General features: G+C 37.8%; 1 protein-coding gene across 1 annotated transcript; it reads right to left on the bottom strand.

Moving 5' to 3' along the window:
• Positions 1–1,764: 1,764 nt before the first annotated feature.
• LOC111327325 (RNA helicase aquarius) lies at positions 1,765–27,901 on the bottom strand. The gene is made up of 52 exons (XM_022931483.2): positions 27,595–27,901; positions 27,079–27,132; positions 26,735–26,775; positions 25,854–25,935; positions 25,600–25,674; positions 25,022–25,096; positions 24,568–24,630; positions 24,315–24,383; positions 23,626–23,729; positions 23,159–23,235; positions 22,097–22,161; positions 21,591–21,647; positions 21,176–21,235; positions 20,877–20,928; positions 20,313–20,374; positions 20,105–20,208; positions 19,793–19,892; positions 19,346–19,417; positions 18,961–19,009; positions 18,764–18,856; positions 18,226–18,274; positions 18,023–18,074; positions 17,894–17,920; positions 17,709–17,808; positions 16,907–17,001; positions 16,607–16,679; positions 16,286–16,392; positions 15,792–15,851; positions 14,732–14,841; positions 14,273–14,363; positions 13,724–13,764; positions 13,250–13,390; positions 12,560–12,629; positions 12,237–12,347; positions 11,636–11,745; positions 11,289–11,355; positions 10,867–10,935; positions 10,409–10,453; positions 9,359–9,424; positions 9,190–9,237; positions 8,829–8,870; positions 8,556–8,586; positions 8,316–8,422; positions 8,025–8,096; positions 7,117–7,176; positions 6,685–6,812; positions 6,425–6,596; positions 5,993–6,163; positions 4,954–5,151; positions 4,244–4,306; positions 3,755–3,868; positions 1,765–3,401 (listed from the first exon to the last, which is right to left on the bottom strand). Exons 1-52 carry the CDS (start codon positions 27,670–27,672, stop codon positions 3,234–3,236), a joined length of 4,290 nt encoding a protein of 1,429 aa, XP_022787218.2. The 5' UTR covers positions 27,673–27,901; the 3' UTR covers positions 1,765–3,233.
• Positions 27,902–27,940: the final 39 nt, after the last annotated feature.

The following is a 27,940-nucleotide window of genomic DNA, read 5'->3' as shown; positions in this document are numbered from 1 at the left end:
GATGACATAACTAAATCCCCTGTTTGAAGGAGTGAGAATGACATTATCATAAAATTTGCTGACCTCGACATCTTCGCACCATCACAACTGATCTTTACCTTTATTGGTTCATCACCTTTGTGGTTTGAATTTGACTCCAAAAATTGTTTGATGTGATCTTGTAGAGTTTCAGAAAATGAAAGTTGTGCACCAGGGTATTGACCTGGTGTTCTTTCAATATGACAGAGTTTATTCAGTTCATTCCTCCTTTGTTTGATCAAATATGTCCTTGGTAAATCTTCAGACAAAAGAGACAACTCATGGTAAAGTTCATCACTTGCACAGAATTTGTCCAGTAAAAATAGAAGAGTTTCTAGGTTGTTCTGGTCAGTCTCATTAGCTGACAACTGGTCAAATTCCAGGGTGTGAAATTCATTAGTTGCTGCCTCCTGGACCTTGAGAAAAGACAGCTTGAGTCCATGTGACTCAAGAAACCAGAGGGCAATTTCTGATTTTTCTTTCAGCTCCTTCAGTCTTCTCGATTGCTGTCTTTTTCCCAAACTGTCTATAGTTTTCCCTTGGCAAAGAAAACCAGTCTTTTTCTCTAAATTTTGTATGTACTCAGAAAGTTCTTTATTTTTTTCTTCAATATCTCTGAACTTTTCCTCTGTAGTTTTGACCGTTTCTCCCATTTCATTTTCTTTTCTTCTTATTGCTTCCATCATTCCCCTTGCCAAGCTTTCCTTCTCCTTCTCAAGATCCTTGTACCTCAATTTCCATTCTTTTATTTCTTGCTCTGCAGCAGACAGATTCTCTTCTATTTCATGAGGCACCACAAGCTCAGTTTCATAAATGTTAAGGGTTAGCCCTTTCCTGTTTGCCTCTTCTCTCTTACTTCCACTAACTTTCTTCCCAGTGTATTTGTTCACAACTGCACCGGCTTCACGTCTCAATCTTCCGTGGATTCTTGATCCGTTCTCCTTGCTTACTTTAAACCATCGACCAGGAATCCAAAAATTAAGAAGGTCAATGTAGTTTAACTCATTTCCTCTCTCGTCTTTTATTCCAACAAGCTCATGCCATTTCATCAAAATTGGATACGGGATGTATATTGCCAGAGCTATTCGAGATTCTTGAACGCATTGCTGTTTTATATAAGAAAGAGGAGATTCAGTGACCTTAAGTTGAAATTCTAGGGATTTCTTTTCGAAATCGAGCAAAACATCAGACATTTTTTGACGATTCAGACTGGAATGAGCTCACAGTGATACAAGTTTTGTTTTTTATAATTGGCGCGATTTGGCGCTTGTAGGAGTCTGCAGATTGTTAAAACAGCGGTAAAAAGCGTGGAAATGCTAGGCTGCTAAGCTGAAGTAAATATGGCGACTTTTTTCACGAAGAAAACGATGGAAAGTGGTCGTTCTTCGCGTCCTACAGGACATTCGCGAGCTCAGGTAAAGGTTACGTCTAATAGTGAAAAAGCCCTATTTTCAAGATTGATTTGCGGCCTCCTATTTTATCATGGAAGGCTTTATTTAACGTATTTGAAAGATCGTAAACTGAAGAAAATTTTGAGGGGTCGGCACCGATGAAAGCATGAAACACACGGACAGCTCAAAGCATGGAAGTGAAGGTAAGTGAAGGTATTTGGATGAAACTATAAAGGAAGTACAACCGAAGATCTTTGTTATTTTACCTCTATTCCGCGGCTCGACGAATAAACGAAACGTTGAAAAAACTTTCGCTTCGTAGTGCAGTTGCATATTATTTATCAACGAGAGGTCGGCACGTAGAATTTAATTTATTTAAACTGCCAAAAAATAAGATTTTATTTCAGATCCCATACATTTCTTTGTATCTTCGGGAAGCCATTTTGAAAGTAATCTTTGATTGACGTACGGTATTTGAGACGCAATATGACTCGCATTGCTGGTAATGGGAGATGTCATGAGTGTTATGGAAATTAGTTGCCTCTGACTGTTGTGAAACAGACGTCATCAGTGATATGAAAAACCAATATCGCTACTTACGCTGTTTAAAGTTAAAAACGTGACGCGCAACAACAACAGCATTTATTTAAACACGATAAAAAATAAAATTCAGCAAAAGCTGTGGTCGTGTACAAACAATAAAACTAAATTCCTAATTAAATGCAATAAAACTAAATTCCTAACTAATTATAAGAAGACTAATGTAAGATTTCTACATATTTTCAACAAGCGTTACGTTTTTAACTTTAAATAGCGTATGATAACGATCTTGGTTTTTTATATAACTGATGAAGGTTTAAGCATTAGCGTCTGTTTCAGAAAAACAGTCAGAGGCAACCAATTTCTATAAAACTCATATACAACCTCCCCAATAAGGAAATTTTACAGCGTCTCTCAAATACATTATTGAACTTTGGAAAAATATCTTCAAGTTGTAAAAGGGCCTATAACAAAACGCCCGTGCCATTTTAAAGATCAGGCGTCAGTTTTTCGTGTTCAGGCAAGTTACACACCTCTCCCCCCTTCGTCTTTGTGCTCTTCCCGTCCCCACCTAGTACGTGTCTCAGTTCGCCTGAAATACGCCTGCTCCGTGGGTCTTCTGATGCCAAAGGCTTCCAAAGTACATTTCGTGGCTATTTATAGCATGTCGTAACCTAACCACGAGATAGTTGTGTGATCATAACAATAAAGATGACAAAGAGTTGTTAAAAAAACTCGACGTCATCTTTACTGTTTTAAAAAATGCACATAAGTTATCTAAGACCTGAGCGCCATACTTCCACCAATTCTTTTTCCATTGAAGGCCTTAAACTCGGAGACACTTGACGGTCTATCTTTCATCTTTCGCACTGCCTTTTTCGCTCTCCTAGTTGCTGGGGTAAAGCATTCAAAGCCATTTTTACAGCCGCCTCTTCTTCCGTAAAGGGAATGAGGAAAAGTTCCAAATATTTGTCATGAAACTGAGGTTTTAATTAACTTTTACGCATACAAAACTGAGTTTATACATAATGACGGACAACTAGGCGACAAAGTATGACGCAAATTCATTGCCATGGCAGTGCTATCGCTTTGCGTGTTTAAATACAAAACATTTTTCGCATGGGTCTCCAATAGATTACCGAGAATAAGTTTTTTTATAGATCACGATAAATTTCTTTGTTGTTTGTTTCTCACTCTTATCACGTTTTGGCTCGGATAGAGCAAAATTCTTGGTCAACCTGCAATAAATTCTCCAGTAATAAATTCAGAGTTCTGCAAAACACATCAGTTAGCTTCTTCTTCCATTTGTTCCACTTCATTGACAATCGGCGATCCTGCCTCTTCGTTTATCTCGCTTACATTTTCTGTTCCGTTTTTTTCTTTATCGTCGCCCTGTTCAGTCTCCTCCTCTTCTTTTGTTTCCTCTGGCGGCTGTGGAATGTTGGCCATGTACTAAAAGATAAACAGGTGAAAAATCTATAACTTCAACGCAAACAGCTTGGTACAGCTCGTTTCCCGCGCCTATAGATCACTCCGCACGTGATCAGTGCTGGCAGCTCCTGGCTGCACGTGCTGAGCGCTACCTGCACTCAAAATCGGTTCTACGACCCGCATACCTTGCTCTGTTCTCCTCCTAATTGGTTGCGGATTGCGCCGCTCGCAAATGTTGCAATTTGTAAAGATGCGACTCTGACATTGTCAATCGTTCACATGTCGTTTCCATAAGCTTGAGTTAACAGAAAACAAAACAATACAAAACAAAAATAAACGGATCGCCTGCTCTGGTACATTAAAAAAAATCTTACCTCTCTCTGAGCCTTTAGTGATTCCACATACTGACTGTAGAAGTCATATACAAAGCGATGCATTTGAGGCATGTCCTCGACGATAAACGGTCGCACGGCTGGGGGAACCCCACGCTTAATAAGGGAAAAAAAAGATAAAACAGCGAGTACATTTGAGTGGCTCGTCCTCTATCACTACCACAAGATAACAAAACGCAAAAGAAATTGAGTAAAACCACCATCAGAACTAACTCTTTTGATTGATTGTTCAACCTTTAAACATGGAAAGTAATCTTGTTGCAAAAGGAACAAACCACAATATTGTGATCTGACGCTTTTAGGATAATTATTGGTGACACTTTCACCTCCACTCTTCAATGTTGGGTGATAGACATACGTTTGTTTCCTTAAAGTGTACTTTCCTTCAGAGGCGTAGAGATGTAAAGTGCGTCCAAAAACAAAATGCTCCGGCCTTTGCGACATAAGTTGGAAATCTGTCGGTCAACTCACCGGTCTGGATGGGGGATATCTTTCACTTGGTGCCAAGGAGAGCTTCAGCGGTCTACTGGTCAACTAAGGAGAAGAGAATGACACAAATGTCAATTTTCTTTCCTTCGTATTACCAATGGATGACACTCATGAAAAGTCACACGAACCCTTCCAGAACGTTGGTTGACGCATAACGCAACACCGCGTGACGTTTATTAACCAGGGCGTAACGCTACTTTAAAAATAAGTAAGGGAACTGTTTCAAACGAACTAGTTATCTCTTACCGCAATTCTCTAATAGGTCCCCGGGGGGCTTACTAGAGGGGGGGGGGGCTTTTTAATTTAGCCCGATGTTCACTACCAGGATACAATGGGATATTTATTTATTTATTTATTTAAAAATTGTTCTCATTTTACATTTTTCATTTATTAAAGTGGCAGAGTCAAAATCCACAGTAAAGTGTGATGAGTTGCATGATTTGTCATAATCATCTTGTAAATCATTAAAGCAGAAACACAACAAAACGGCAAACTAAAGTCAAATAAACAACAATAATGAAATGTTTCATCATACTAGTAAGGCTCGATGACATTGAGAGGAAGGGGTGGGGACTTAATAAATTTCTTCCTTTAAAGAGAGGGGCTTATTAAAGGGTGGTGGCTTATTAGAAGGGGGCTTCATAGAGGATTTACGGTAGTTACATAATCAGAATATGAGCGGTTCTATTCACCTGAGAGAAGGCAGGTCTTAGCTCAAAGCAGTTCTGGAAGAGGCTAACACGTGCGAGGACATAAAGACCTAACCTAGCACGTGACATAGCTACTACCAGACGGCGTACATCCCGGATGTGGCCCACGGTCTTGGTGCGGACGAGAGACAAGATGATGTAATCGTTCTGTTGACCCTGGTAACGATCCACTGTGGTGACCTGAACCAGTAAAAGAAGAGAAAACGAAAGAGTCACAAGGAATCAGACTGCTAATCTTGTTTAATAGGTTGCGTCTTTCTTTTTAAACTTTCAATCCGTGTAGGAATTTTTCCGCCAAAACATTTTTCGAACTGTTTTTATAGGTCCATCGTTAACACACATGAACTTAGACACGTTTCAGCCACGCGGTACCATTGAAATATTTTCCCGCACTTGGAGTCTTTGTTCTCTAATTAACAAATGCTAAACACCACAGCGTACACTATTGAGTTACGGATGCATGCGGGAGGTTGCTAAGCATGAAAGAAGCGTAAGAGTCCCTCGAGGCGATAGCCGAGAGTGACTCTAGCTTCTTGAGTGCTTAGCAAACCTCCCAAGTGCATCCATAACTCAATAGTGTACGCTGTGGTGTTTACCATTTGTTTTATAACATAACATTGATACATTGTAGCTAAAGAGTTCCCTTTTATTTAACAAATCTTACGTCACCAGAAAAAGCAAGCAAGCGCGGAAAAATAGTCTTTGCATTTGCTCACGTCAGCAGCGTACACCCATGGGCAAATGGGGGACGCTAAATTGACCAATCAGAGCGCGCGCTTTACTTTGGTTATGTTATAATGCCGCACTTAGAACTGCTTGAGTGCTGCCTATGATTTAGTAGCGCATTTTGGCATATAATGTGATTGTAGCAAATCCTGCTTGGGGCTAGCCCACAACTTTATCGAAGGTACGCACCAAAACAATATTTGCTTTTAAAAAGTAGAACTGACTCAGATCCCTGCCAAGCCAGTCCCAGGCACAGTCAAAGCTAAAACATGACTCTACCTTTTTTCAACTTTACCTTGCTCGGTTGTCCAATCAGGGGGTTGTTTGCACATCTTTGCTTAATAACGTCACGAATAAGATGCTTCTGTCCGTTATATGTCGTTAGAATTGCGATCTTGTCAGCGGGGTACCCAATAAGGCGCATGTACATAAAGATGGCCACAGCGTATTCGGCTTCACCTAGATTCTAAAGTGGTAAAGAAAGGGGAAGCTGTTATCAAAGCAATTTCTTCGCGCCATGGTAGGTGACAACGTTCCTGTTACGCTCTCATTTGTACTTGCGTGACTTCCACCGTAACGAGTAAAATGCTGCATGAACTGAACTTTAAAGAAAAAACTTCGCCGGCCACCGAAAAACAAAGAAATGAAACCATTCCGTTATCCCCGTAGGAAGGTACATGGGTATCCGATCTTTACTATGAAGCCCAGCAAAACTCAAAGTATTTACCTGATAAAAGTAAGGATTGGGTTCTGATTCGCCAACACCGTTGAAATCCTGGACATCAATCAGCTGGAAATCAAAGAAAAAGCCAGGATTCTCCACACAGTACTCAGGCCACGTATGGACATGAGGAAGATCACCAAGTTTGTTGTATCTCCAGTTGTAAAGGCTACATAAGCTGAAAGAAGTTATGTTAAAAAGGTTAAGTCTTTCGAGCTTTAGCGCCTAGGATGATTTAAATCAGGTGAGGTTTTCATGATTCATACCTGGATCTTGCACGACCCTGTGCATCGAGTTCAACTGTGGGAACACAAAGCCGGACAAATCTCGTGAAAAGAGATTGCTCCATGTTGGAAAACTTCTGGAAAGCCATGTTCTTAATAACAGGAGGAAGCTGAGAAAATAAATGAATAAATAAATAAATAAATAAATACAAAATGACGTTATATTGCTCCCAAAAACAAGTCCCAGCGACGATTCGCCTCGTGTGGCGTCATGAATTTTTTCGTGTTAAGTCTCAGTAACGAAACTTTGTCGCGGCGATCAGTCGTCGCAAGAATACTGTATACACTGACCGCAAAATTTTACGTGGAAAACGGGCGCGAGGGCGGCTAAAATTGATCCCGATGCGCATGCCCAATGATGCCCGCTGAGCTTACGAATACGTCACGAGAAAAACTGACGCACAACAAAGATACCTGATGATGATCTCCAATGAGAATGACCCTCTTCATTCGATTGTATCCATCTTCTGGATTCTATCCATCGTGTGAGGGCAAAGACAAAATGTCAGTGAGATATTTATTACGATAACCGTAGTTATTCGCTGGTTAATTACAGGTCTCGAGGGGAAACTAAGCATGATTGCATCAATTTATCTCTGGAAAATACAGAGCGCAAATTCATACTGGGAGTAACAAGTACTATTCAGTCCGGTTACGGAAGAACCTATGTCATGGTATCTGCATCTTGGAAACTGAGTCAAAACTGTGCATGATTGCATCAGTTTATTTCTGGAAAGACAGAGCATGAATTCATAGGAGTAACAAGTACTGTTCAATCCGGTCACGGAAGAACCTATGTCATGGCATCTGCATCTCAGAAACGGAGCCAAAATTTTTCAGTTTTCAAGCCGTTTTAATGCCTTAACTCCCACGAGTGACCAAGACAGAATTTCTCCTTATGATATCAATACATTATCAAGCAGACAAGTGATGAGAAGAAAGAAAACATCAACTAGGGAATTATTAGTTGATCCAATGCCAAATTCTCAAAAAGTAACATCAAAAGAGTTGTATAGAAGACCGTGAGTATGGAGAAGTACTAGCCAAAGAGTTTATCTACTTCATTTGTAGTTATCCTTGTTTATTCTTGCTTTATCATTGCATCTCTGGTACTAATCTATCTTATCAATCTAAAATTTTGTTGTCTTCTTCAAACTGTGAATAGTTTTGTACAACATAAAAAATAACTTGAAATATTTCCTTGTGGCTCCTTCGAGATCCATTGAGCGCGTGGTCTCTGCGCGCATGCGTCAACTATTGGCCTTGCTCGTGTCGCATCGCAGTCATTACTAAGCACTTGTGATGTTGAGTGGGTTACTCACTTGAAGTAAGAGTGGAATGAACGTCTCAATCTCCAGGATTTGCGCAGCCTCCTCCATGAGCACATTGTCATACTGTCAATCCAACAGGAACAAAGTAAAGAAAAGAGTTAAATTCAACTGGAGCGACGGTGAAGTAATAAAACAGCTAAATCCGGATAAGTTCTCACCAGACTCAAACCCGCTATGATCATTCAAAACACGGCATTACCTACATGCACTCTTAGTAGAAATAACTTACTCGCGAAAGAGTCGTAAACTGTGCGCAATACCCCACGGCAACTTCGTACTGACCTTGAATCCAAGCTCCACTAGGTCTCTCCTCTTGAGTGCGGCATGGGTACAAGTCATGGCTATGATTTTAGCTTCCTTCACCAAGAGGTAATTTGTTCGATCACGACCTTACCATTAAAACACACAGCCGTCAGATATACTAACATTTAGTTTTTCGCTTGCGAAAAACATGTTATCCGCCAAACAAACAAACAAACGAAACAACAAATATAAAAAAACAAGACAGCGAAATCCTCTTACCGCTTCTGAGAAGCTCAAATGCTCTAAACTCCTGTAAAAATAATTTCGTCAAACTATGTTTACTAAAAAAAGTTAAAATACAGTTTTCACAATCAGTTTCCCGGAGTATGCTGAGACAGCGCTGTTTACGCTACGCTGGCGAAAATACTTTGTGAGGGAGACATCACCAAAGCAAATACATGATGGTAATTTGAAAAGGGGAATACATTGCCTTCGGTCAGTTCTCTTGAAAAAAATATGAAAGTGTGATTAAAGAAATAAAATTCCTCTAACCTCTAACTGTTGAAAAATCTTCTTGATGTATCTGTAGCAGCCCTAGGAGAACCAAAGTCAAATAATATTGGTACTTAACACGAAAATTGGGCATGAAATTGACTGCGCCAAAGTTTTCAACTATTTTCATTAATTTTTTTTTCGTCCACGAAAGAAAAATGTATCTCTTATCTGTTCCCGACGTTTAGTAAGGGAACTGACGTGTTGGGGCTTTTGATTTCCATCGTTTTCCTAGGCGCACCGTCCGCTTTTTCTTTCGAACCGTTATTTACAACACATTAAGCTAGGACAGGTTACCAAAGACGGCATTTCCTCTGAGTGTCGTAAAACCAAAACGAATCGTAAAGAAAAAAAACCTTACCTCAGCAATTTCCATGTCTTCTTCATATGTACTCATCTTAAAAATAGGCTATAAAACAAAACAAAAAGTCAAAGAATATATGGATACACCACACCCCGACGAAATAATTACGATAAAAATAATAATAATAATAATATTGACATATAAATATAAAGGAAACAAAACTAACCTGTGGTGCGTTCTCAAAGAATTTTGTGAAAGGAAAAAGTTCAGATATCGCCGCAGTTTCTCCTCTCTGAAAAGTAAACGTAACAATAGAAGGCGAAAACAAACAAATTAAACATCAACTGCCGATCTTTATTATCTATCATGCCCATTTATATCGTTCCCATACTACACCGTAACGAGGCAACACCGTTTGGAGGCTAGCATAGCGTTACATACGAAACGAGACTGGGGAACATTTTCACAATAACAAAAACAACAAGTAAAGTCCAATAAACCTAGATAATCCATTACCGCTGAAGCTATTTTCAGTTCCCATTATGAGATGTGAAAAGTAGCCTACAGAGCGGGCGTAATTTTGGCGCACTAATTCGCAGTATTTTCATAGCAAAAATTATAGCCATCATCTTTGATTTTACCGGAAGCGGAAGGCTGGGGAGAGAAAGAAATTTGCACGAAGGGGGTGAGGGACAGTGAAAAAATAAGGAGGGGGCTGAGGGTGGAGGGGAGTTCACCTCTTCCCGCCTCCTCCCCCCTACTATCGACTGTAACTCCACATTAACATTGTCGGTTAATTGAACGATCGCGCGCTTCTTAACGCTAACTCGCCCAAATAAGATGCCTGCTCTGCAAGCTTTGTGACAAGGTGTTTTAACTCTTTAACCCCAAAGAGAGACCAGCATCTAATTTCTTCTTTCATTATCACCCCTGCATCACACATTAAGGTCATAAGAAGAATGAAAATGATCAACAACCACAAAAATTCTTGATTAATAAGCAGATTCTCCTTGTCAGCATTTCTAGGAAATGTATAGAGAATAGTATGGAGAATATGCATACTTGTGCTGGGATGTAAAGGGTTAATACTTCTAGAAAAAGAAAGAACACAAAAAAAGGTGACCCGGTCACGGTTTAAAACCTGGAGCATTTGACCCAGGGTCCAGCGCGCGCACTCACCATGAAACCACCCCAACCTCGTAAGACATATTGAATAATTGTTGCAATTGTAACAAACATTCAAGCGTCGATGTACAACGGGTACCTGGTTACTTACTCGTGTCTTCAGCTTCGCCATGTACTCCTCCCAACGTGAAACGACCTGTAAACGAAACAAGCGTACAGTTAAATTCAACAACAACTACAACTTTATTGGGTACTTCCATAAGTAGTACATGGCATTACCTAAGTAAGAATAAGTAACAACAATTATTTAACATCATTTCGTCTTTAACAGAACTTCTTGTCTGATATTCATTATTTGGAATATAAAAGCAGAAATGAGTCTACATAAAAACGGATCAGCGTTAGTAAAAAGGAATAACATTTTAGAGTTATGATCAAAGTTTTCAAAGCAAGGAGACTTTCTTGCGATTTTGTTGTTAAGTTCTAATCGAAACTATCATACAAAGGACAACAAAAAAGCACATGTTTTTCATCTTCAATTTCATTAGAATGGCAGAAAGAACAGATTCTTTGACTGAAAAATACGAAAACGAAGAGTGGATATAATACCTGATACAAGTAAAAATACCCCGCAGTTTCGCATGTGTAAGAGACATCGCCATGAACACCCAGACTTTCCTGGCAACAAAAGAAAAGAAAACTAAATTCAGCCCATCTGAACTTGACAATCAAAAGAGCAAAAATAAAAAACATGCCTCGCCAACCGAAAGTAAAATGCACACTAATATCAACTTGTTTGCAGCTAGTTCTCCATGCTTACAGCTATGATCACGCAAACGGATTGCTGTAATCTCGTCAGTTGTTTCGTTACTTTGCAACAGGTGATCGGATTGGCCGAAGCAACAGTTAGGATTTACTTGTTTAGTTTGTTTTTGTTTTCACGTTCCTCTGTGTGACTTTTGTACTCAATGAATTTTTTTAATTTTTCCGTTAAGACAATCCTTAAGACAATTCCATTGAAAAGTGCTTACCTGTAACCGTTGCACTTCCTTTAGAAGCTCCAGTCTGCTGGCTAAAACAAAATTTACACGACCGTACCTAGAGGCATAAAAGAATTGTACATTAGAACTAACACTCTCCGTGACCAGGCTCTATGACGTCACAGGGCCGACGCTTAACATGTTTGGTTTACTTTAACTAAACTGAAAAAAAAATTCACCGGGAAGTCGGACGGTTCATGGTGATTTGTGAGCAATTCTATGCGCACGAGATAAGGTAACAAGCTTGCAAAGACCACATGAATATATGATAGCTCGATTGAAATGGTGAGACATTTTCATCAAGACCCAATCTCAAAGCAGCTGAGTCACTCACATACCTGCTGAAATCCTTCTCAGTTTCTAGAGCTTCTTCTCCGTGGCCGAGACGAAGCAAGTGGCGCTCTTCAATGTCCAAAGCCATGATCTTCTCAAAAAGTTGATTTAACGCCTGTCGTAAAAGAGTTGGAGTAATAGAGAGATTTACACCGCGTTCGTGTGAAACGGCTAACGTCAGCTCGCCCTTTCGCGTTTCACGTAAAATAGAGTGAACCTTTCTGCTTTAGCTTCGCGTGAGTTCACGTAATGGTGCATGTGAAGGCGCCCTTGAATGACTTACAAGGAATAGTTTTGGTGCCCTTTTTCCGGCAATTAACTTCTACTCTGTGAGAGAAAAGGTGAAGAAAGTTTTACGTAAGCGGCAAACGCGAAACAGGTTACTTTCAAGTGGAAACGGATAAGCGCAACCGGTAAACGTGATGCTAAATCTCTCTATTAATAGCTGAGAGTTTGAGCTGCTTAGTTTGATCGTTTTAGGATTACAAATTAAAATTGTACTGATCATTACTAGAAGAGTTTATTCAATCCCTTATGACAGTTCAGCAAGTACTGAATGCTTCTTTTCCTTTACATCATCAACTTGTATTAGTTAGACGAGCTTACCTGGTTAGAATGGGTCACGAGCAGTGTTCGCTGTTCTGGAAAATTGTGATAAAGGTTGGAAATAATCTGTACAGCGACATCTGTCTTTCCTGTGCCTGGTGGCCCCACAACCTGCAACACCAGAAACGTGTTGAGTAATGTTGGTTCCAAAAACAAAACAAAACAAAACAAAAACAAACATTTCCTTGTCTGAGAACACAAAAATAGCTGACCTTTCGACCCAAACAACAGAGTCGTACTAACCGTTAGGCCACCGTGTCCCTCATTGCAGAAAAAAACTTTAAATCGAAATACTTATCCAGAAAGAAACAAACATGATTTACCATTGTGAGCCCGGGCTGCATGCCCGCTCTTATGGCCTCTACTTGGGTTGGAGTGAACGGAACAGCATTCCTGTCGAAGAATAGGTGAACGAATGAAATAATACATCTCTTCTTTCCTATACAAGTAAAGTTAAAAGAATCCGAACGTCTCCTAAAAACAAAACACAACAACAACAACAACAACAACAACAACAACAACAGCAACAACAGCAACAACAGCCTCCCGATTAGCTCAATGAATAGAGCGCTGGGCTGTTGTGCGGGAGGTCGAGGGTTCAAGCCCCGGCCGGACCAACACTCAAGGTCTTAAAATAACTGAGAAGAATATGCTACCTTTCTTTAACATCAAGAAATGGTTAGATATTCTAGTCTTCTCGGATAGGGACGAATAAATGGATGTCCTGTCTCCTACAGGGGTAGGAGTATGAGACGTTAATTTCCTACGCACGAGATTACTGTGTGATGCATGTCCTCCCCTGGGGTGGATGGGTGGGATTTACTGGGTGGACTACTCGCATGGTTCGCAAATGTTCCGTTCTTGTCCTACCCTACCCTACAGCGGTAATGCAGTGAAAATGGTTAGAAAAAAAAACTGATGGCTTGAGCGACGCAGGATTTTTACTCCAATTCTAAGACGGGTCCTCCTAAACAGTGTTTCCACAGCAATAAAAACAATAAGAAATAACTTACTTTTTCGGCTGATTAAACGGATAAGGTCCTCGGTTGGGAACCACGTATGGGTCCACCAATAACTCCTTCTTGACTTCTTTAGGGTCTTCTTCATCGTGTTTCCGTTTCTTACTAGAAGACGATGTCTCGGGAAATGTTATCCTATCGGTAGAAGATACAAAGAAGTTGGAAGTTTCTACCATAGTACTTTTCGGTAAGTTTTAATTTTCATCATTAACTAGAATAGGGAGGTATTTCAGGGAAAATAAATTATACCATTTTTAACTTCTTTGAAACAATAACCGACAAAAACTAAGGAAGGCAGTCTGCATAAAAAGCGAATTTTTAGGCCACCATTTAACCACTAAATTCGATTGGAAAACGACCAAAGTATAAGGCACAATATTAGTTTTCTATTCTCGTGTTACAATTTTAAAGTTCAAGTGCAACAGGACAAATAAGAAATGTAAACTGAAGACAGACGAAGAGTCTTACATGAATGGCGGTACACGCTCAGCAGGATCGTCAGTAGTACACTGAAAATAAAATAAATAAAAAATAAATAAAATAAATAAATAAATAAAATAAATAAAATAAATAAATAAAAAATAAATAAATAAATAAAATAAATAAATAAATAAATAAAATAAATAAATAAATAAAATAAATAAATAAATAAATAAAATAAATAAATAAATAAATAAATAAAATAAATAAATAAATAAAATAAATAAATAAAATAAATAAATAAAATAAATAAATAAATAAAATAAACAAAAAATAAATAAAATAAATAAATAAATAAAATAAATAAATAAAATAAATAAAAAATAAATAAAATAATTAAATAAATAAAATAAATAAATAAATAAAATAAATAAAAAATAAATAAAATAAATAGATAAATAAAATAAATAAAAAATAAATAAAATAAATAAATAAATAAAATAAATAAAGCAAGAATTTTTCTTTGTGTAATTTTACAATGAAGCGTTTCGTAAAATGGCTGAAGAGACCATCGCAGTTCAAACAACACAGACCTACCTTGACTGTATATTGAGGAAAGCAAGATTTCAGGTGCTCAAAGTCAAGAAACGTGTCGTTGAAATTCAGTTGTCGGATCTGGTTTGGCATTCTGTATACAACAAACATAAAAAAGAACGTTATTTGACAAACCCGATCTGCTTTTCTCCTATCCCAGCGCAAAACTCGTGTCATCTACTAAACGAATTGAAAATCGACCCTCGTCGCGATTCCGTCGCAAGAATTTTTCTCGCGCTTGCTCAATGACGACGGTCACTTATTTTTGCTCTGTGTTCCCATTGGCTCGTTAAATCGTTTACCTCTCTTCTGATTGGCCGCAATTTCCTGGCTTAAAATGGTATTTCTACACGGAATTCAAGACTGACTACTTATTGCCGTTGCTCTTAAAAACCAAAATCAAAGTCCGAAAGGGCGAGAGGAACAAAGCCAGTATGATAAATTGATAAGGTGTTATTGTACCTGCTGTAATGAGCTGCACCAGGATCGTCATATCCTAGGAAAATATCATGAAGCCAGTCTGGTACGATACATTCTGTGTTCATTAAATCACGGATGGTCTCCAAAACAGCCTACAGGGAACGACGTTCAAAGATAAAGTATTTGATAGCAAAGATGTGACAAAGCACGCGAGAATACGCGTTACGTCAATCTCACTAAACCTTTTCAACGGAAAAGTTCACAAAGGTGACGAACAAAATTGAAAACATGATTCGACCATTAGCATTCTTTTCAGTTTAAAGTGTCTTAGCGAGGGCTTTGCCGTGGTCTGGTAGACGTCAAAGGGTACCGGAAACACAGTAGTTACTTTCGTCTTCCGGTTACGAATTGGGTTCAAGGAAAATGATGTGAGGCAAAACTGAGCACTTACTCTTTAACTCCCAAGATCTGGTTGGCAATTCCCCCCTCTAGTGACTACATATCTCCATGTAAATTACTTACAAGAATTTGGTGTTAGATCGAGATAACAACTTCTTCCTAAATATGAGTATTCTCATTAACTGTTTGTTGGATAATTTATACAGGTTTTAGGGAGAAGTTACATGTTTATCACTGCTGGGGGTTAAAGGGTTATGAGTGAAGTAAACATATTCGTGTGTCAGATCTCCTTCAGAAAACTAACCACATGTCCTCCTAAATTTCAAACTAAGGGAAAACACGAATGGTGAAGACTTTTACTTCAAGTCAATTTGAATTTATGGCAAAAACCACGTCAAAAAAACATGAAATAATCAATTGTCAGGGCGGGAGAAATTCTCACATGTAACGCCAAGGGTTTGGTAAAAACTGTTAAAGAAGGATTTGTTCAAATATCACTCGATTTCCCGCCCTTTCGTGGTTTTGCCGCCGAGGACCGCGGGCTTCGGTATTCTTTTCTTTACGGTAGCGGCCATCGTCGTTTTGTTATGTTTTGAGCTCGAAATAAATTACTTTCTTTAACGACTTCCTCCTGGTTATTCAACTGTTCAGGTAACGAGAACAAAAACCACTCTGTAAACTTAAAATATTTATCACTGCCTACCTTGAAGTTGTTTTCTTTAGGTTTCCGTCTCAAAAGAATATTGAAAGTTTCATATACATCCTGAAACGACACAAAGTGGTAAAAAAAATCAGAATGATAAGTATCAAAAACTTACATTACATTCTCAACTTTCCAAAATTACTTCTGCTACTGTTCCTAAGATTGTTTCCGAGGCCTTACGACTGAATGTCTTGACATCAAGGCCAAAGCAATCCCAACAGCCATGAACATCAAAAGCATCCAAAAGAAATCTGCCTGGCGCACAAAAACGCGCCTAGATTGGCATTCAGTTTGGTGTTTAATCGTTTGAGAAGCGCAAGTTTTCTGCGCAAATCAAAAATTATTGGGGGGTAAACCCAATAACTCCCGGAATACTCGAGACAGTCAACAGAAAGTTGCTCTCGTCATATAGCAAACGAGTAACTAGACACAAACGGAAGAATCTACAGACATAGTACATGAGTTTGCCTGCAGGAGGATCAAGCGATTGTTACCTCAGCGCCGTGGACAGTCTCCGCCATATCCTGTTGGTATTGGTTCGTGTCCAACCACAAGCGGAATGTTCTGTCTTCTCCTTTAAATTCAGGTTTTGGTTCAGGACCTGAAGAAAAAACAGTCAGATAATAAATAAACAGTTTGTTCTATAAAAATGCCATGTAATTTCTCACGCGCACTTTTTCCGCGCTCGCCGATTTTTTCCCTTTTTATTTAAGCGCGAAAATGCCAAACGTAGCAGTAAACACTCAGCCGCCTAACACGGATCTAGAAAAATAAACATTCTTACAATAAAATTTCTTTAAAAATGCTGCACCTACCTTCCTCGATTACTTTCCCTTGTTCATCTAACATCCCCTCAATTTCGGCTCCACGGACATAATCAACTCCGAACTAAAAGACACAAATGATACTATAAATGATCAGTCTGATTATCTGGTAATCTGTGCCACTACGAATGCAAAACCACACGCTTTATTCCCATAGTTTTTGATTGGAAATTGTTGCAAGTTTCAATCTTCTAAGATAATAGGTTGTTACTTATTGCGACGCACTTACAAAGAAATACTCAGCTTTGGTAAAGTGCGACATACAGAGTGCAAAATGCCGATAAAACGAACCTGTTCTCGGAATGGTTTTGAACGGTCATACTTCACTGGGCCAGGATGGGTCGGCCGCACAGTTACCAAAAACACCACGTCATGTTTCCTTAACGCTGAAATAAAATAAAGAAATTTTAAAAAATGCTTAAAATACCGATCTCATGTCACTAGTGAGTAAGCAATTTGGGCGAAGCGGTGCTGAAGTAGCTATTAGGCCAGACTTTGGTTTGAAAGAACCACGTCTTAGCCATTTAATTCCCAAGATCTGATTGTCAATTCTCCCCTCTGGCTGCTACACAATTCTTTGTTAACTTAGTGATTAGTGGCGAGAATTTGGTATTAAATCGAGATAACAACTTCTACCTAATTGGTTTGAGTATTCTCGATACCTTTTTTCTGGATAATATATGGATATCATGGGGAGAGGTTACATATTAATCACTTCTGGGAATTTAGGGTTAACCCTGGCCTAACCGTCATACTATGTTCTTAAACAAGACACTTGCATCTCACAGTGCCCCTCTCCAACGAGCGAGGAGAATAATTGGAAACCGGCGCGCTATCAGGGAAAACTTGACAACTCGCTATTGGGCTACTTGCCATGGACTGTTGGAGCAGGCCGGACAAGGAGAGCAGCAAACCTCCTAATCATTTTTTGCTGAGGACACTGGGATAGGTTCCGACGGTAGAAGCCTATTCCAGGCTTGGCAAAAACAAGTCAAACCGCGGGCGCGCGAAAAGCAGCGAGTTGTGGGCAGTGTCCTTGATAACCGCCTTTTTTCGATCTCGAACTCTTGATAAAACATCACCAAAGCAATACCTTCCCACTCTCCTTTCACAATGTCCCTCATGTTCAAGTTGATGGTCACGTCGGCTCTAACCTGAGATGGGCGAGTCTCACCGATATTTGGTTTAGATACCTGTGGAACAACAACAGAACTTACACATACACTTCACCTGGATGTATAAATTTCATTCAGAAAATGTAATGTTCATGTTACGAACCTCAATGACGCTGAAGTTGCTTATTTTCTGCAAAGAATAATAAAAAAAAAAATTGCAAAAATTTTTAAGTAAAGCATCTTCCTGAGACTGCCTAACTTATTTCAAAAAGAATATTTATTTGTCACTTACTGTGCCCATTCTTGCCCAACCAGCAAACTCTGTCTGCTCCATTTCGTTTTGCCTGAAAAGAAAATGAATGGGTGAATAAATGAATGAATGAACAAATCAAATTAAAACAAGGCTTTTCCTATTTTATACCACATAGCAGGTGTCTGTATCTTCTTCATTCAGAACTTGTGACTTAAGAAGCTTACATTCAAATTTCTACATACCAGGGTTTCATTCTAGCAATCACATCCTCCATGTCCTGACGGATCTCATCTAAGATAAAAAAGACACATGAGCAATTAGCACAAAATCAAAACACAAAAAAAAACACAACATTCATGAACATCACAGTGTTTTCACAGGGGTACCAAAAATCACCCCCTTCCCACAGCCAAAAGGAAGTACCAGTAACCTTAGATAAGACCAAGGAAAAACGATGGAATGAAAAATATTGTTATTGAAATAAAGATAAAACGTTTCAAAGCCATGAACAGTAACGGAAAGTGAAAAACGTGTCTATGTCAAATATTCTAGGAGTGTTAATTTTTTAATGGCCCATACCTCTTAGGACCAGACAGGTAAGCAAAATATAAAACCACTACTCTGCACAAATTACTGTGCCTCTGTAGCCGAAAAAAAAATTAGCCATTCTTTTAGACTCAACATAACATAATAACATTCCACAATGGTCGTTTACAGGAAATATACAAACAAACAAAATCTATGTGTACACAAGAGCAAAACAAAACCAATTTTCATTACATGTAGATTCCAGCCTGAAGAGATTGAGATTGCGCAGCAGATAATCATGAAGGGTCAAGAACTGCAAGTTCAACTTTGGAAGAGCGAGAGTGTCTGTGGGAAAAAAACATTTAAAGTTTAAAAAAATATTCAATTGAAAATTCCATCATAACTTCGTATTGGCCACTGCAATCTCTAAAGACCTCCAATTCAATTACCTTCTGATGAATAATATTCTGTTGGAACAATATTTTCATCCCACAAAATCTGTAAAACAAAAGAAGATTATTTCTTAAGCCTTTAAAACCTGACATCAGTTTGCATATTCTGCATACTGTTCTCCATACATTTCTTCTAGACCTGACAAGGAGAATTTGTTTAACAATCAAGAACTCCTTAAGTCAAGGTGATCATTTCTTTTATTCTCCTGACCTTAATGAATGATTCAGGGGGGATACTGTATGGAGAAATTAGATAAAGATCATTCTTCTGGGATTAGTACTGCAAACTGGCTGTTACAAACTGGTGACCAATGAAGATAAAAAGAATCTTTGAATCAAGTAAAAAAATAAATAAATGAACAAAAAGAAACATGGCATTTACCTGTTCTGTGGGATAAAGTGGCATTTCATTAATGGCATCAATTTGAGAAAGGCGTCGTTCATGTCTAGAAACCTGTGAAATGTGCAAAAAAAAAGTTAAGATTGTTATTGTTATTGATGCTACCAGTATCAGAAGAAACAAAACCCATATCATCTTTTCACAGCTCAAATTATATTTACTTTATTGAGCTTTTTACAGTAGCTGTAATTACAGAGGAGAAATTTTTAGTTAGATACTACTGAGCTGCAGGGAAGTCTTGGTTTCAGTCTTGAGTTCTGTCTTTGAACTGCTCTGGAGAATTGGGATTCATTATCTGAACAGCAGGAAGTAATCTAGCCTTAATCTGCTGGCCGTGTACCAAATTTTTTAATTATGTTATCTCTGATGTTAAAGGTATTCAAAGCAACAAAAATATTAAAGTACATTAATATTACAATGTAATCTTACCAACATCTCTAGAAGAAACTCTCTGTTATTCTCCACTCCTGCATCATCTGGAGATGGCAACAGCTTCAAATAAGCTGCTACCTCATGAAGTGTTTTATTCCTAAGAAAAAAGAAAACATCAGAACAGGATTTTGGTGAAATTCTTTTGGATACGAGTACAAATGGAATGTGGGCACATGATGACCTTAAGGAGGGGATGAAAGTTTGGATAAATTTTGAAATTGGAAAGAAAAAGAAGTGAGGAAAACCTGGCACTTAGGAACTTGTGGCACTCCAAATGCAATTAAGGTGGCTAGGAAAAAAAAAACTTACGACAAGGATCCAAAATGTTGCAGAAGAGCTTCCCTTGTGTCGATGCTGGCAATATTACTCATAGCAAAGTCATGAAGTTCTGGAAAATACTTGAACACTGCTCGCTAAAAATGGAAATAAAAGTGGACCATAATTTTACTGGTCACATCCTAGGAGATCCAGGCTATGCCTTGATGAACCCAAAAATTGAGGAAACAACATTATGCACCTGTAATGAAGCCATTTTGTTGTAATGAATGTCAACCATCTCATGATCAGTGAGGGCCATTCCTAAGGGAAAAGCATCAAAATGAAATACCTATGAAAACTAAAGATGCGACATTAAAGACGTTATGTGGGTATATAAGCATTTTTAACCTTTGATACTGCGTATTTATTACACGACTCGGGCAGTCAGAGGGCCAATAACTAAAATTAACCAATCAAAATGCTCTATTGCCAGTCAATATTCTCTCAGTATTGGACCGGGCACTGTCCCGAATGGCCCCGAATGATACCGCACTTGTGTCCCTTTGAACTTCAGTCGTATAATAAATCTCTTATTAACCAAGCTTGCTTGGGACCGTACTGGAAGAATATCGGCCCTCGGTCTTTTTTGTACTGTCAAGACCTTGGGCCAATATTCTCCCAGTACGGCCCTTGCGCTTGGTTAATAAGATATATGTATAGTACAAATTGTCAAATATTTGTGAAATATCCACTATACAGTGTTGCAACTCAACATAAAAAATTAGCAATAAATTATAATTTTTTGTTCATTGAATGGACATACCTGTAACATCATTTATCTCAAAACCAGTGTAAAACTTCAACATATCCAGCAACTGTTGGAAGAGGAGGGGGTGTTTGTGAGGCATTTCAGATCAGAGAGTTTTATGGCTGTTATACACAATTATTCACCATAATTTTGATGGTTCAAGCTATTTTCATAACTCTGTCATGCAGAATATTCCTTTGTTATTTACACAATTCTCAATCTGCTACATTTTTGTTTATGAAAAACTGAAAAAAATTAACAAGGATAATCAATGAAAGAGCAGTCTGTCTCTGAAGCCTCTAGCATTCACTTACTTGTTTAAATAATCTCCCTTCTGATTCTCTTCTCACAAGACCAGAAAGGTGGCACTTAACCTGCAAAATAATCCCAAAATCAAATGCACAGATCTTATACATTACAGATCAGATTACATAGGTACAAATATGTTGCAGGTATATATGGAATTCTAACTGGTAAAATGATGTCAAAGTGTGTCAGTAGTTCTGTATTTTTCTTTGTTAACTATGACAGTTTTCTGGAATGTTAAGCAAGCTGAAAATCAAAATACACTACCTATGTTTCACTTCAAAAGTATTCTTCATTTTTTATTTTTCAATTCAGGTAATAAATATCAAACTGGGTTAATAATTTTTGAACCAAGAAAAATTTTTACCTAAAAAATATATATACACTTCAACATAAACATGCATGTTTTATTAGTAATCTTACCACTAAATGGTGATCATCCACTAATGTATTGAAAAATCTCCTTGTTGGCAACAATGCCTATTAAGACAAAATTGAGATAAATCAAGACTACATAGATAGATAAGATCTTTATTGACTTGGAAAAAATAAAAGAAACACGTCCAGAGACAAAATGTCTGGACTTACAATTTCCTACATATATCAATTCATTATGTATATACAAGACTAAGTGGCTACACAAATTCGAAAAGACATCTATTAAAAAAGCAACGTTTAAAACGTTCGGTTCTAACTAGAGGCAGGATGTAATTATGTCCTACATACAAAGTATTGGTCATCTTAAAAGTTCAACACTGCTAGTGAGAGAACAATCAACCTTTACATCTACATGTATTGTACCTTGCAAGACATTGACTGCGAAACTCAGAAAACCCCAAAAGGTAGAAATATTTGGAATGTAAGTTTATGGTTAGAATACAATATTTGTAAGCTGGACAAAAATTACAATTCTATTGATCATTGTGTACCTCTAAGTCAACCAAGAGTTCAAGGAACCTTTCACAGTAGTGAACCTTGTCCATATCCACAGGGCCTGTGTATATTTGAAAAAAACAAAATCCATTTACTTTTTTTTACAATTAGCGTACAGAACATGCTCTGATCACAGGGAGTAAATACAGTGATACATGAGTAAGCAGGTATTGGTTGGATGTATGGTTATATATGCATATCAACAGTAGCTCTCAGGGTTGTAGCTAAGAAATTACACTGCTGGCTGAAATTTCAAGGGAGGTGGTTCAAACGTGGTGAGTTATTGTAAGTGTGTAACCTTGGAAGTGCCAGTGATCACCACAATTTCATTCAGCAAATTTTGCCAGCAACCAGTGCTTAATGACAACCCCAAGCTCTAAAAACATTCTTCTACAGACTATGTTTGAACAGAAGCTACCTGAAGTCCTCCTCTTTAGACTGCCACTGATTTTGATTGGCTGCTTGCCATTCCAAGCAGCCCCAGCTCACAGTTATCAGAGAGGGGGGAAGGAGGGGGGGAAGGAGGGGGAAGGAGGGGGAGAAGGAGGGGAGGGAGGAGAGGAGGGGAAGGAGGAGGGCATGGAAAGGGGAAAAAAACTGATATAGTGAGCAGCAGATCAAGTTCATTGACAATCTAGAGAAGGGTGCTATTTAACAATTATTCCACGAGCGTATATCCATTGGCTATCTATCATCTCATATCCATTGGATATGAGATGATAGATAGCCAACGAGGCGCGAGTGGGACTCCAACAAGTGCAAGTGGAATAATTGTTTTATTAAAAACGCTAAATTAAATTATTAAATTTTACTAAATTTTTTTTAGCTCCCTTTTTATTTTAAGCTGACGTGTACACTTACCATATTTGTAGATTATGGTATATTGGTTCATATACCATAATGGCTAAGCCAATAAAAAGTCTTGAATTGCATTATCCAATGATCCAGTTTTTAATAATAACTATTAACATGTCTAAGGTCAGTATTGGTTAGTGGTGAGGTCTTGAGGTCTTGTTTTGGTTTGACTGTGAAAATGAGATCAGTCCACAACAACTTACCTAACTCAGGAATTGATTGTAAAATGGTCACAAACTTCTGAACAAGATTGGATAGATATTTTCTTTCTTTCTCTTGTCTAAGAATAAAAAAAAAACAAACCAGTTAACATTGTAATCCTGTGCCTAAAAGTAAACAATGTTATACAGATGGGAATTTCGAACAATACACAATCCTAAATTTTAAATTGTCAATTGTAAAAGAGATTTGACAATTAAATCTATCTCCCATTTTACAATATTGCATGCAAGTACAGTAATTACTGTATTATTTTGTACATTTACTACAACAACAGCTTAAGTAGCAAAAACTGGACTGCAAAAGTTCAATTTCTTCTGCACACAGTTCACAAAAACATTGTCCTGATTCTAGAGATCTGTCCGCCCTCTGACTAACAATATGTAACTGCCCTTCTCCCAGAGATATACATTAACCGTAACATATTCAGGAAAATGGATCTAGCACTTACTTTTTCTTGATATCTTCATCTGCCTGGGCCTCTTTCTTTTTCAAGTGTTCCCAGTATTTTCTATACTTCTTGGGCACACTCTTCAACTCTTGTTCCAGACGTTCCTTTGGCAGAAACAAACCCAGCACACTTTAAACCTCAAAGTCTAATTCTTATAACAGTTGACAATACATATTTTCTTTGTTAGAAAGTGCTGAGAATTTAGTCTTACATCCAAACAACGTCCCTTAATTGATGTTTTCCTTATTTGCTAAAAAGTATCTGTAAAATAGTTACTAATAGGAAAAATCATACTCTGATGAGTCCAGAATTCAAAGACTAGATCCACACATTGAGATTTTGGTGGTGTCCTTTGAATATTACTCTAACATCCCATTGTGCAGGATTCCCATTGGCAGATACACTAGTCTTATATCAAAATTAAATCATATCTACACCACATTTTCAATTTTTTTCTTAACCTCTGCGTTTTTTAACATTAGTCAAAAGAAACTGGCATTTGCTGGAGTTGGTCCCTGAGTTACAGTCTTACATTCTGTATGTCAGTCATCAACTGAAGGTGCAGCAAGCTTCATTTATTTAAAAGCTAACTTTGTACCTTTAGTTAATATAATTTCCAGTCCAATATTCTCAATTTGTCAATAATATCAGACTTCTTTGTACACTACACCTAAATAAACAAGACATACCGGAAGAAGACAAATCCACATTGATAGAGACACCAAATGTTGCAGTTGTTCTCGGATTAGATCCATTTCCTATAAAACAAAGTTACATGTCTGTGAAAATGTTGAACTTGCAACATATTATCACTTTAAATTAACTTACATGAGACTTCATCATTCAACACAGTGTAGAAAAGGAATTCATTTTGAATAGTAATGAGAATCAGTGGAAGGTAACTGTAGGTAGGCTAAAGTCATTGAGAAAGATGTGACCTACCAGACTGTTAAAACAATGAATCAAAAATGTCAAGACAATCGACTGCTCCTTAATTGTCACCACCTGGAATTTAATAAAAAATATCGGGTCATTATCTATGAACTGTTTATAATTAAATAACAGTTGACATCCTGACATCAGTATGCATTTTCTCCACACTGTTCTCTCTACATTTCTTAAGGAGCTAACGAGGAGAATGTGTTGAACAATCAAGAGCTTGTTTAGTTGGTGATCATTTCCTTTATTCTCCTGACCTTACTGTGTGATTAAGGGGTGATATTGTAAGGAGAAATTAGATGCTAATCACTCTCAAGGGTCAAAGGGTTATAACTAAACACTGCCTGTTTATTGTTTAAATTATAAAGTTTATGAATTATCTGTGAAGAATTGTTCTGCGTATGTTTCTGTACTATTGTTTCAAGTTTCCTTGGTTTTCTAAGAATATTTTACATACGTCTTCATTGGCCAAGCTGATTTCCATGATACGCTGGAAAAATCCATGAAACTGCTCTGGATTTTGTTTGAATGACTAGAAATAAGAATAAAAAGTAACTTGTCAAGTATCAAGATTATCTAAAAATACACTTACGCTTCTATTAAGAGAAGATTTTTTTCATATCCTTCCCAGGTCAGGTCATGTTTTACAATTAACCTCCCAGGGGGTTTCATTAAATAAATATTTTCAGCAGGAGAGTAACTGGTTTTCACAAGCAGGCAAAACTTTTGGAATTGAACTTCTTTATGAGATAAACTTTCCTCCAGATCGTCAAACCAGGTGGGCAAAACCGTCCTCACAACCAGTCCATTTGCCCAGTGCCCAGGCGCTTAATAAAACTCCTGACTTCATCCATAACTTATACCATTATCTTCACCCTTTTCAACCTCAACATCAGTATGCATATTTTCCACACCATTCTATTTGCATTTCCTGAGGCGCTGACAAGAAGAGTTTGTTTAGCAATCAAGAATATCTTTAAATTAATAACTGATCATTTCCTTAATTCCTCTGACTTCAATGCACAAAACTCCTACCTCCCATGGTGGTACGCCTTCCCTAAACTTTTCATTCACCATCACAATGACAGACATGACATGCTCAACAGAAGCCTGGAAGACATCACAGTTAAAATAACAACAATTCTGATCATTCACTGTTACACTGTAAGATATCTTTATTTAGTATACATGACTCTCAAATTCCACTCCCTCTCAAGATTAACTTTCTCAACATAAAAAAAGAAACAACAATTCTCAAGGTTTTTTTTTTTAAATGTATGTTCACAAACCTTATCTGCATTGAAATTGGGCCACAAATAATTTTCCAAGTATTGGCTGAACTCTAAGAGCATGGCTCGCTTCACAGAAAACCTGTTCAAAAGATGAACAGAATCATTACATGTTCTTTCAGTTCCATCCTACTTACTAACACATTTAACGGTAATCAGACAATGACATCATTTTTTTAAAAGGAAATTAAAAGCAAAAGCTCCGACCGATCAGTTATCAAGTGCAAGCCATCAATATCATTTTTAATTGGAACAGAAGCTTGACAACTGCTTCCTCTTGATCACACAGCATCAGTATGTACATTATCTAAACTGTTTTCTACACATTTCCTAAGGTGCTGACAAGGAGAATTATAACATAACCAAAGTAAAGCACGCGCTCTGATTGGTCAATTTAGCGTCCCCCATTTGCCCATGTGTTTACGCTGCTGACGTGAGAAATGCAAACACTATTTTTCTGCGCACGCTTGTTTTTTCTGGTTGCGTAAGATTTGTTAAATAAAAGGGAACTCTTTAGCTACAATGTATCAATGTTATGTTATAAAACAAATGGTAAACACCACAGCGTACACTATTGAGTTATGGATGCACTTGGGAGGTTTGCTAGGCACTCAAGAAGCTAAAGTCACTCTCGGCTATCACCTCGAGCAACTCTTACGCTTCTTTTGTGCTTAGCAACCTCCCCCATGCATCTATAACTCAATAGCGTACGCTGAGGTGTGTACCATTTATTAATTTGTATAAATATCAAGAGCTCCTTAGTTGTTGATCATTTACTTTATTCTCAAAACCTTAATGCTTGACTCAGAGGTGTCATTATAGGGAGAAATGATGTATTGGTCATTCGTTGGGATCAAAGGGTTAATAAGACCATTACTTACCTGCTGCCTTTAATTTCATCTCTGTAGATGTCATCAACAGTCTAACACAAACAAAATAAAAAGTCATTATTTCTCCAGTAAAATGTACTAGTGATCCACCTGTAGCACACTGTGTACTCTTCTCAGTAACAAGAACAAAATCACTCTCTTTGTAGTTAGCTCACCTCCTTTAATTGTCTAGTAGTTTACATGTCGTTCTGTTTAGTCAATTTTAACATTTATTGAATTTTCTTTCATCAGAGAGGTGCCTGCATCTACCTAGCTTCTTTTAACATGTGTTTTCACATGAGTTTATCACAGAAAATAAGATTTCTTCCTTTTTTATGCATAGACCAAGTTTGTACCTGAGGATTGTAGGGTTTCTTACTTTCTCCAGGAGCCCAATACTGACCTGCAAGCTGTAAAAAAAAAAAACAAACAAACAAAAAAGCAAGAAATTGACAAATAACCATACATGCTATGCTCTTTACCAAGCATACTCTACATCTACAGAATAAACGACAAGTTATTGTGTTTTCTCTCCATTATCGAGCCATACTGGAGTTATGTTTGCACCAAGGCACCGTTTATCTCCTTAACTTCCATAGAGAACCTACGAAAGAAATATGTCAGATCTGGAGAAATTAACTGAAAATCCGACATATCTACTGTGGTTCTTCACGCTAACGCAAAGGAACCAGAAAAAACTATTAAATATTTTAAGTTTGCGTCCTAAAAAGAAACTCTCGAACCCAAACTTTGCAACCGTCTAAAGATTCAGGTAAAAGAGAACTAGGAACACAGCTGGCATGGGATGATGTTTACAATTACGAACTTCTTCCTTCAACACTGAGTAATCGAAAATAATTTTTTTACTGTACCTTGGTGATTCGATCTGAAGAAATTTGCTCCACTGTAGGAACTGCATTCCTTGTACGGCCTGCAGATTTCTTACTCATATTTTCACTTCTTTCTAACAAGTTTAGCACGTGCTGACAAGCTCTTGCAGACGTCCTCTCTACGTAGTCACAAGAGAGATCGTTCTTATTAACAAGTGTTCGGATTACATTGCAATACAAAAATTTACTCTAGGACAAAGGTGTTCTGTCTCGTCTCTTGCAATAGGTTCTTTGTCTCAGATAAGGTAAATTTGACGAGTGAAATTTTACACTTTCTACGACTGTTTAGCCGCCATTTTAAAAATATCCAGATAATGACTGGCTGAGA

Source organism: Stylophora pistillata, chromosome 6 (assembly GCF_964205215.1).
Source record: "Stylophora pistillata chromosome 6, jaStyPist1.2, whole genome shotgun sequence".
Lineage (NCBI taxonomy): Eukaryota > Metazoa > Cnidaria > Anthozoa > Scleractinia > Pocilloporidae > Stylophora > Stylophora pistillata.
The sequence above is the reverse complement of the archived record's forward strand: the minus strand, read 5'-3'. Positions and strand labels throughout refer to the sequence as shown.

Bases quoted from the DNA above. Each gene is read 5' to 3' on its own strand.
- LOC111327325 (XM_022931483.2), bottom strand. From the start codon at position 27,672: ATGAGTAAGAAATCTGCAGGCCGTACAAGGAATGCAGTTCCTACAGTG. The intron at 20,375-20,876 runs GTATGTCCATTC...CTTTTCCCTTAG, and splicing joins TGAGATAAATGATGTTACAG to GAATGGCCCTCACTGATCAT. The intron at 6,164-6,424 runs GTAAATACTTTG...TTACCACTTTAG, and splicing joins CCAATCCTTACTTTTATCAG to AATCTAGGTGAAGCCGAATA.